General features: G+C 43.3%; 1 protein-coding gene across 1 annotated transcript in view; it reads left to right on the forward strand.

Moving 5' to 3' along the window:
• The first annotated feature begins 2,626 nt into the window (after positions 1 to 2,626).
• CTAGE5 (CTAGE family member 5) overlaps positions 2,627 to 11,054 on the forward strand; it is a 48,204-nt gene continuing 39,776 nt past the window's right edge. The window contains exon 1 of the mRNA XM_015426352.1: positions 2,627 to 2,755. Coding sequence (XP_015281838.1) covers positions 2,735 to 2,755 — 21 coding nt within the window. The 5' untranslated portion in view covers positions 2,627 to 2,734. The remainder of the gene's footprint in view (positions 2,756 to 11,054) is intronic.

Consider the following 11,054-nt stretch of genomic DNA (forward strand, 5'->3'; position numbering starts at 1 on the left):
AAGTTTACAATTGCTCAGGCTTCAACATTTGAACGTTTAAGTAGGCTGCTTAGATAAAACAAGATGGATAGTTGTGTTAGTCTGTTAGCAGCAGAAAAGAGCAAGAGTCCAGTAGCACCTAAAGACTAAAAAAATACGTGTCAGAGTAAGCGCTTTCGTGAGTCACTGCTCACGAAAGTTCCTTCACCGTAAAATCAACACCCTGGCCAAACTGCTGGACCTAGAGACACCAAATTTGGGGAGAGCACGCCTACCGTGGCATAGGTGCTTGCTAAGAAGGGATTTTTAGAAATTCGACCCCTAAGTGGGTCAAAAGGGGGGAAATGTGCTCTCCCTATTGATTCCTATGCGGCTGCCAGGCAGCTGCCTCTCTGCACCCCCAAATCTCTGATTGGTCAGCTGCAGAGCTCAGTGTTCTGAGGTAAATCTCTGAGTTTAGGGGACTGCAGAGAGCTAATGACAGTTGAGGAAATCAGGAGTGGCCAAGAACCACCTGTGAGGTGAAGCAAAGCTGCTGGCCCAGCCTCTCTGATGGCTTCCAACACACTCCCCCCACCTTCTACACCTAACAGGCGGTTGTCTGTCAGGTGCAGCCCCACCTCCACAGTGGCTTCTAATACTCCTCCCCCCTCCGCCTCCTACACTGGACAGTCAGCTGCCTGTCAGGTGGAGGAGAGGAGGTGGGATGGCTTCTAACACACTCCCCCCGTCTCCTACACCTAACACAAGTAGAGAGGTCATCACCTAGTCAGGTGCAGCAGCGGTTGCAGGGTGCTTAAAGTCACAAGGGAGCCTGCTTCAGCAGTAATGCTTTAGTGAGCCTGCTAGCCCTGCCTCCACTTGGGCTTCTAATACTCCTCCCCCCTCCCTGTCCTACACTGGACAGGCAGCTGCCTGTCAGGTGTAGGAGAGGAGGTGGGATGCTTACAGCCCTCGGGGAGGTTTGCTCAGCAGGATTGCCTTAGCACTGGCCCAGCCTCCCCGATTCCTTTAAATACAACACACACACACCCAACACCAGACAGGCTGGTGTAGGAGCAGGGCCAGGTTATGAATGTTTATGGGGAGATAATAAAGGACATTTCTAGGAGCCATTTTGATGCGTGCCTCCCTCATGAACCTGAAGAAATATCCACCACATCACCACTCCCTCACACCAACTCCCCCTCACACCTTTCACCTCTTACTGCCCCCAAGAAAGCTCCTGGCAAATGTTGAGCCAGATACACCAACACTACAAGGAGGAGGCAACTTAGGAATGCGGCAAAGACATTTGCACATAGGACTCCTGCAGGGCACTGAGCTGCGCAGGCCAAGTACCAGTGAGATCACTCGGAGGTGCTCAGAACAACACAGTCTCCATATGAGCAAAACAATCCAGGAATACAAGTAGAGAGGCCATCACTTTCGTGGAAGGTGGCAGGAGTTCACTTAACAGACGACTGCTTCTTAAATGGACAGTTTTATGTGGCCTGCTCCAGAGTGAGCTCATTGAGCAGCCTGGTCATCCTAGCACCTGAGGGCAGAACCACCAATGTGGTCTAGAGAGAAGTCCTTCAGTAGAGAAGAAAAAGTGTGTATGTCTCATTCATTTCTTACACTACAACAAATGTCACATTTCAAATTTCACAACATCAGTATTATAACTGGATTTATGGAACTTAAATACTGTAGCGAAGCACAGGTAGCAGGCTAGTCTTCAAATAAAACACTGTGATCTACTCACAGCATATGGCATGAGGGATTGATGCATTTGAATTTCTCAGTTTATTAGCCAGTTCCACGGAGAAAGTAAACTATCTAGTGTGAAAATTCAAAACTAATGAGAGCTTATTCAGAACCAGTGTTCCAAATGTTGGGTTTGGATGGGAGAGGCCAGGCTAAAACTCCTATTCCTCTATGCAGCTTACTGACATGATCTTGGCAAATTGTTATCCCTTGGTTCTATCTGCCTCTCAGTGTTGCTGTGAGGATTAAATGAAATCAGAATATATTGTCATTGACTCCTGAGTCTTTGGTACAGGATGGGAACAAAATACAAATGCTTTGCAAGCCAATACAAAAAATTTATACATAGCCCAATTCTAAATATATTAACTAAAGACTCAGCTAATTCAATGGATTTTACTTTCTAATAACTATGCTTACAAATGCACATTTACAAATCTGTCAGTATTTAGATAACTAAAATTGGCTTAGGACACTGGAGTGTGGGAACAAACTCAAATCCTAGAAAAGCACTTACTAAGAGGGAATTAATAAGGAGATTTGCTAAGCAGGTAAGATATATGCATTCTCATTCCATCCCAGGCTTGTATTTCAGTCATTACTGCACGTAAATCTGACAAGATCATGTTTTCAGCTGAGCCACAGCACTGCTGACATGTTTTACTTTACCAAGAAGGCAAGTGGTATCTGAACCTGTGTTTAGCAATACCTTTTCATATACCTGCTGTGTGTAATTAACTTGTGTATCACAAGGAAGAGTTCATATACCTGCTGTGTGTAATTAACTTATGTATCACAAGGGGTGTGGGACTAGTGTAAGAAGAGTCGCCTGTCATTAACCTCCCTTCCCCACCCCCCATTGCATAAACATCAGAATAGGATCTCTTGTCCACTGGAAACATGTCTCGCAAGATCGGGAACTTTCATAAAGAAAGCAGAGCTATTTTAACGCTTCCTTAGATTTTCTAAAAGTAGTATTTGTGTGATCACAATTCTTGGTTTACAAATGGAGCCAGCAGAGGAAGAGGTATGTGTTTCTTCTAAAACTAATTCAACTGCCAAGTGGTAGATTTTTTTCTGTATGCATAGAGTGATGTTATCATGATAAAATTGTGAGACTGTTACAGAGACACTTCACTACATTCTACTTTACTGCTGGAACATTGTTGTTTATCTCATTTGTTGAGTTTCTTTGGGGTTATTAACCGTATCACTTGAAATGGGTGACAGGTGAGCTGGGTTTTGCTTTGAGAAAAGGGACAACTGTTTCCATACTGAGTTATAAATAGCCTATTCCAACTGAAAATATCCTGTACCAGCTGAAGCAGAATTGTCTATTAACCTCCTTAAAAAGTGTTCTCTCCCTATTTCTATTTAAAAATGTCAGCCATAAGTATCATTTTACAAATTAAGCTGTTCTATAAAGAGTCTACCTTGACTTTCTTGTTTTCCCTGATCTCCAAGGCTATTTCTATTAACCTCCTTAAAAAGTGTTCTCTACTCTCTCTCCCTATTTCTATTTTAAAATGTCAGCCATAAGTATCATTTTACAAATTAAGCTGTTCTATAAAGAGTCTACCTTGACTTTCTTGTTTTCCCTGATCTCCAAGGCTATTCACTTAATTGATTCTCCCTCCAGGCATAATCCTGTTTTTTCCCTCCTGCTGCCAATACTTTTACCTCTGTACACAAACTAATGAGAACAGATTACAAAACATTTTAGTATCCCTAACATCACACTGTGTTTATTTTTGCCCCTGCAAATAGCAAAAGAACCTGGGCCTTGCCCTTGTTTATAACTCCTCAGTGCTTTACTTTGAAAGCAATAGGTGCTGGGGCCCAGGTGTGTGAAGGTATAACCTTGAAACTCTTTCCTCATATTCCCTAGTATTCAAGACTGGCTCTGAGTGCCAAATCTTCTAGTTCAAGTTTTACTGTTCTTTGTCTTGGGTTTTTAATCCAATCCATAATCCAGACCAGGCCTGCTGCTTGATAATATAATTTTATATTTGGAACTGCTAATGCTCCTCTCTGTTTCTCATCTTGCAATATTTTAAAGCTTACTCTTGGTTTCTTACCATTCCAAATAAATTTGTTTATCTGTCTCTGCCACTCTTTCAGTGTTCTTTCTTCTATATATATAGATAACATTTGAAATAAGAAATTTAGTTTTGGCAGTACATTCATTTTGATTGCAGAGATTCTTCTCAGCCATGACATTTTTAATTTTTTCCATCTAGATAAATCTGTCTGTATCATTTTCCAGATCTTCTGGTAATTATTTTTGAGAATATTACAATTTTGCCCAGTAACATTTATTCCCAAATATTTCAGGCATGTCCAACTTCAAAGAGGTAATGATCTATTTTTTCTGGCCAAAAGTGCCGGTGATCTACCACCATGAAAATAAAGTTTCAAATTACTTTCAAATTAGATTTTAACCCACTAAAGTTGGGTTCCACTGCCCCCCCCCCCATTTATAATGCACCTTCTGTCATTTACTGGTAAGCAAAATTCATCATACTGGCACCAATAATCAAATACCACCAAACAATCATTAAAAAAAACCCCAAACACCTGTCCAGCAAACCAGGAGACCAAGTGGGGCTGGTGATCTACCTCTGACCCCTCCGCGATCTACTGGTAGATTGCAATCTACCTGTTGGACATACCTGAAATATCTGATGGGGCCATTGGTTACTGTGCATTCTGTACACTTTATAACATCTTGTTGTTGTTGTGTTAAAAATTTCATTATCATTTTTGTCTTTTTTTTCCTATTGATTTTGTATCTTGAAAATGATCCAAATTCTTCAATATGTTCCATTACATACTGTAGTGATTTTGGGGGATCCATGACTGTCAGAACAACATGATCTGCATAGCTTTTCTTTTTAAGTTCTATATCATTCACTTTTATTCCTTTAATCCTAGTGTCTTCTCTGATCCTTGTAGCTAAAGTCTCTAATGCTAGGATAAATAGTAGAGGTGACTAAGGACATCCCTGGCATGTTCCTTTTTCTATTGAGATTGTCTCTGTTAATTTCCCATTTATTAAAAACTTTGCTTGTTGGTTCGAATATATACCTTGCCTCCAGTTCCAGAATTCAGGGCCACAGTTTAAATTTTTAAGTACATTCAATTAAAAAGGTCATATTAAATTGTCAAATGCTTTTTCTGCATTCAAAAAATAAAAATGCTGCTTTCTTTCTCTTCTTGTTCACAAGTTTGATTGTGTCCATTATAAATCGTATATTATCTTTCATATATATATCTCTTTGGTACAAAGCCTGTTTGATCAGTGTGTATTAATTTTGGTATACATTTTGTAATCTTTCTGACAATACTGTAGCAAAGATTTTGTAATCTACATTCAGCAGAGAAATAGACCTATATGACTGTGGTAGCACTGCATCACTGCCTTCTTTATTAACGTTATATATGCCTCTTGCCACATCAGAGGTATTGTCTTTCCTTCTTTTATCTCATTCATTACTTTTTGTAAAAGTATCATTAAGACTTCTTCAAAATAATACATTGCTGTTAGCCCATCCAGGCCTGGAGCTTTACTGTTTTTCAAAAAATTTTGGCCTGGGAGATTTCTTGAATTGTTATTGTTTGATTTAATTTTTTTCTGTGTTCTGGTGTGAACTTTGTGGTCAGGATGTCTTTGAAATATTCTCTTATTCCTTTTTCTGAGGCAGACTTCTTGTATAATCCTGAGAGAGCACTGATAAATTGAGCTAGTGTGGTATAGTGGTTAAGAGCAGTGGGCTCTAATCTGGAGAGCCAGATTTGATTCCCCACTCCTCCACATGAAGCCAGCTGGGTGACCTCAGGTCAGTCACAGTTCTCTCAGAATTCTCTCAGCTGCATCTACCTAACAGGGTGTCTATTGTGGGGAGGGGAAGGGAAAGAAGATTGTAAGAGCCCCCAAAAGCGGGGGAACCCCTGCTGGGACCTGGGAACCCTAGGAGTCTGCTAATCTTCCAAAATTAATAACTGTTCCAGACTGCTGATATTGATGTTATCAGAACCCTAGTGGAGCCTCTGTAAATCAGACCTCCTCCGAGGATTCACCTGTCAGTTGGATGTCCCGTGGGGGGAGAGGTGGGTATAGAGGAATAAATTCTCTCTATCCTCAGTGAGACACATCTGGAGCCTTTAAAAATGCTCCTGTCCAGGCCGCCATTTCCACAGAATTTCCTAAGGTTTTTAACAGCCTTAAACTTATAAATTTGTAATTCAAATCCACAAAATCCTCCCTAAGTTCTTCCAGAATTATAGCTGATCTCTAGACTACAGAGATCAGGTCCCTTGAAGGAAATGGCAGCCTCAGAGAGTGGACTCTGTTACATCCCTGCTGAGCTCCCTCCCCTCTCCAAATTCCACCCTGCCCAAGCACCACCCACAAATCTCCAGGAATTTGCCAAGTTAGACCTGGCAACCCTAGCAGGGAGCACTTATTCAGAAGCTGCTGCCTCCATCTTAGACCCTCCCAACATGTTGGGATTAGCACCTAGTGGCAACCATTTGACCCAAAAGTACTTATAAGCGCATCACAATTGGGGACCCCTGGAAAAATATACACATTTTCTGCTATGTTGTTTTAGCATTATCTGGGAAATTTCTTCTGATGCTGTACATTTTTGTATTTTATGTGGGGAAACATCAATTCACAGTGCATCCATCATTACAGTGACTTGATGTGGCTACATGAATGTTGTAGGCACCTCAAAGTCTGAGAAGGCAGGGCACCACTCCGACAATCCTGGAAAAGGAAGGAAGCACTTAGATACCTCATACTGGGAAACTGCTCCAAACATATCCACTAGCCCCCGGTGCAAGGGCAACTCTTGTTTCTCCTTAGTCCTGGACAGTTTTAGGGATTTTCCTCATTGTATTAATTGGAAGCTGAACATACACACTGTTTGTGGAAAAGCAAGGATCAGTCGCCACTGTAAACAGCACAGTAGAGGGTGAAACAGGGATTGGGTCCTAAGAAGTATTCAGTGGCTGGGGCACAATAGTGCTGAAACCCTGATCCTAAACACATTGATTGGAAGTAAATTCCAGAAAAATCAGTAGTAGTAAAACCAAGTCTTCTTCTCCCAGTTGAAGCTGAGCAAACAGAGGCTTCATGCAAGGGGAAATAGATCAGGGCTTAGCTGACAACTGGAAAAGGAAACACAACTCTCAGCTGCGATAACTCTGGTGACTAAAACAATAAGCTATAAACCAGTGCTTAGGGCTCCCATATTTTCCTTGCTCTGGGAAATGAACAACCCTCTGAAGTACTTCTATATTTCTGTATGCCCCCCCCCCCCCAACAGCCAATAACTGTATTAATAACACCCAAAAGATAAGGGCCACTTTACTCCTTCTAGAGAACCCAAGGTCTTTTTGCCCACTTTTAATGAAGCTTATTTAGAAGCAAATCATCGTTGAGGCCAGTGAGGTTTCTTGCAAGCATAGGATTAGGGTGTGATGTGTTTAGAACCCGGCTGCTTTGTGAAATAAAAGACCTGTGCTTATATGACTTGATATAAGGACTTGTTACACTGGCTGCACTTTCTTTCATAAACCTGTTATTATCGCAGTGGTGTGTGATTATCCTTGGCTTCAGCTAACACGTGGTTGCTCAATTCTTATTTAAACCAAGCACTGATTAATAATTTGTCAGAAGTAGAAGCAGAGTCCGCAGTTTTCTCTGTGTCAGCGAGGTCTTTGGTCTCAGCTTCAGTTCAATTGCAAAGCTGAAAATCCGTATAGCCCTCCTTCCTTCTTCCAGTGCACTGAAGCAGGCTCTTTCCCATCCATTTGCATGCCCCCCCCAATGGAACTCAAGAGTCCAGCCTTACACACGAAACAGACTCAGACCACTACCTCTTTTTGCTGCTGCTATGGCTTTTCACCCCTCTCCTCGCTGTCTCGGTGGTTTCTTCCTGTCCCCCTCTCCAAGGCAGCCGGTGGTGCATCCTTTTCGCCCGGGACAGGAAGAGACCGTGTGGGCGGTGCTGCCGGCTGCCGCTGAGCGGAGCCGCAGTCAGATGGCTGCTGCAAACGTAGCTGTTGCTGGGAGCAGCCCGGAGGACGCCGTGGAGGTGGTCGCCGTGGGATTTTGGCCGGGCTGGAGGGAGAGTGCTCAGCGCTATTGCGGGCTGGTCTTGGACAGCCCTCGGAGTGTGAGTGGAAGGGGGTAGGGTATGTAATACAGGCGAGGAGCGATGATCGGCCACTGTCGCCCGAGTGCTCCTTAGCTTTGCTGCCACCTCCTTCTCCAGTGGGTCATTTCTAACACGAAATGCGCCGGAGCCCGCCTCGTCTTACGGGAGCCTGTAAGAGTCTCCCAGTTGCAGCTGTTTGGGGTGGCTGGGGATTCTCAGTCGTAAGGCGAGCGTACTCTGCACATGCTCAGTGACAAGTCGTTCTTGTTTCACGTGTTCCGGGGTGTTGAAACCAGCTTCAGGGGCAAAGGCAAGGCCTACCTGTGGCCTCTCTCTTGAGTCCTGGTGATGCTATTAATGAAATGCCCGCAGACTGAGGATGAAATCCCCCAGATGTACCTTGCTTCGGATGGTGTTGCTTCTAGAATGCAACCATTAATCCGGGTAATTTTTTTTCCTTGGTAAGATTTGTGTACCTTTAGCAGCTGTCACAGGCAGAAGTGAAGCAGGTGAAGCTTTCTCCATTGCTGCACTTCCATACTATGAGTTGTTGAATTTCTCATGTCGTTGTTAAAGGCATAGGAGATTCAACAGTCCATAGTATGAAGATGCCAGGAGGAATAAAAAAGGCATTGGCTCTAAAACTCAAGGCATTTGGCTATCTTGGAGTAGCTGCTATGTTTGAGTTTCTGATGTACTTAGAATTAGTATCCTGTACACGTCTGTCTCTCTGTGACTTACCTTACAAAACTGTCCTCTTGCATCAGGCGCCACAGTTCCTTCTTTCCTCAAACACAATGCTTTTCAGTCAACTAATGCATACATTAGTTTGCCAGAAACTCTGTGATAATATATGCATGTGAGCTGGCCCATTGTGTTGAGGCTCAAGTTCCACCTTCTGGTTCCATTCCATCACCACCACCCTGCCCCAACACTGAGAGTTCTCTGGCAGCTCCCTCCGCCTAACCTGCCTCATAGGTTTGTTATGAGGACAGATGGGATGAGGATTGTGGTGGGCTTTTACATAGGACAGTGCTGTAGAAGTCGTTACTTCTAGTAATAAAAGACTAAAATGGCATGTCTGTAAAGATAATAAGATGTATGTGAGTATTGCCTGGGGCTGCCACCTGAAGCTCTCTAAAATAAGGACTATGTTGGAACACTTCAAAAGGGAATTAGATAAGCATATGGAGCAGAAGTCCATCAGTGGCTATTAGCCACAAGGTATAGATAGGGGCTCTGGGGCAAGTGATGCTCTGTCTTCTTGGTGCTTGCGGGGTGGGGGGGTCAACAGTGGGAGGGCTTCTAATGTCCTGGCCCCACTGGTGGACCTCCTGATGGCACTGGTATTTCTGGCCACTGTGACACAGAGTGTTGGACTGGATGGATCTTTGGCCTGATCCAACATTGGCATCTCTTATGTTCTTATGTTCTTACTAAGAAAATGAAATACTGCTTATGTCAGAACATGAAGAATATTAAAATGTCATTTTTGTAAGGTATTACATTATAATTGATTTTTGCAATTAAAGTGTTATGTTTTCCATGAGGGTTTCCAAAATAAGGGCCTGTGTCTTGGAACAAGGGGCAGGTGGCAAGCCTAGGACCCACTCCTGGTTGTATGTACAGTGAAACAATGGTTCTCAACCAGATATGGAAGTAGTCTAGGTGGGGCACAGGGTTTTCATAACAGTTACTAACAGTTTGCTCTCCCTCAATCCCCATGTCTACCTGCAAGTGTGACCTGCTGTCTCCTGTGATCCTAACTGCCACAGATTATCTTTTTGTGACTTTTTGGCATATTAGTAGTAATAACAGAATGCCTGTATACATATAAATTTCCTTTTCAGAAAAACTCATGGTGGGATTTGAGTTCTTTGTAAGAAAAATTGGTGGGATGTAGGATAAGAAGGCTGAGAACCACTGCATTAGAGGGTAATCTATGCAGCCCTGGCATTTTCACATTATTTTTCATCATCACAAGGTCCTTCTCGCATTTATGTGTGTTATCCCTTTTTAACAATTTGATGTGTTTTTTAGTTTTGGGAATGTTCCATCAAATGTAGGGATGTAAAGGAAAAAAATGAAAAAATTTATTGGGGGAAATTGTGAGCCCCCCCCCCAGGACTTTTTGGGAATGCATGCAATTTTTCTGACAGAAAATGATTGTATGGATACTCTTAAATTCTGTAAATATGTGGAATAGTACAATTTTATATGCTAACTATGTTATAAATGATTCATTTAATGTTATATCAATAAAAGAAGTTTAGACTTGATAGGAGGGAGAGAGAGAGTGTGTATCTCTCCCTTATATATAAAGCTGTAGTGGGGCCCAACGTTCCAATTCACACCAACAGTGTTTGGAGGCTTGAACTGTCAGTCAGAAGACGCTGGCTGGGTTGCCTGGCTGCTTTGTGTAGTCCCGCCCACGTCAGCCCTGGCCAGAGTGTTCCGGTCAGTCTGCTCTGAACCTCTGACAGGAGAGGACCATCTGCAGACTGAGTGCAGGGACGGGGCTTCTACGGCTGGGCTGCTTCAGCCCACTCTTCTCTGATTGGGCCAGAGTTTCAAGGTCATTTGCATATGGAAGCTGATTGGACTTCACTCCATTCCACACCTCAAACTCCCCCCCCCCTCTGCAAGACAGTTGGCATTGTCAGTTGCATATGGGACCTGCTGTATCCTGAGGTAAAATATGTCCTCACTCACAACACATCACTTCCCCTTCAACAGAAACAAACCCAATAACACAATCATGCCACACCACAAAAAAGACAGATCACCCACAAGCAGAGTCACCCCATTTCTGCCACAGATATGTACCTGAGAGCGCTTCAGAGGATGGTGTGCAGGTCCCAGGTTCATGTTTTAAAAGCTGCCTGGGGGATTATGGACCATACACACACTTTCAACCTTAACATACCTCACAGGGTTGTTGTGTGGATCATATGGGGGAGAGGAGAATGATGTCAGCTGCTTTGGTTCCCAATGCAGGGAAAGACTGCCCTTTCCCTAGGCAGAGGCTGCGGGGGGGGATGTAAATCTGAAGACAGACAGGCAGATAAAGGTAGGCTGATGGTTGCCTGGAAAGGACATAGGGTTGCCAACTCCAGGTTGGAAACTTCCAGGATATTTTAGGGATGAAGCCTGCTGAGG

The sequence above is a fragment of the Gekko japonicus genome, unplaced genomic scaffold (genome assembly GCF_001447785.1).
Source record: "Gekko japonicus isolate JY-2015 unplaced genomic scaffold, Gekko_japonicus_V1.1 scaffold719, whole genome shotgun sequence".
Taxonomy (NCBI): domain Eukaryota; kingdom Metazoa; phylum Chordata; class Lepidosauria; order Squamata; family Gekkonidae; genus Gekko; species Gekko japonicus.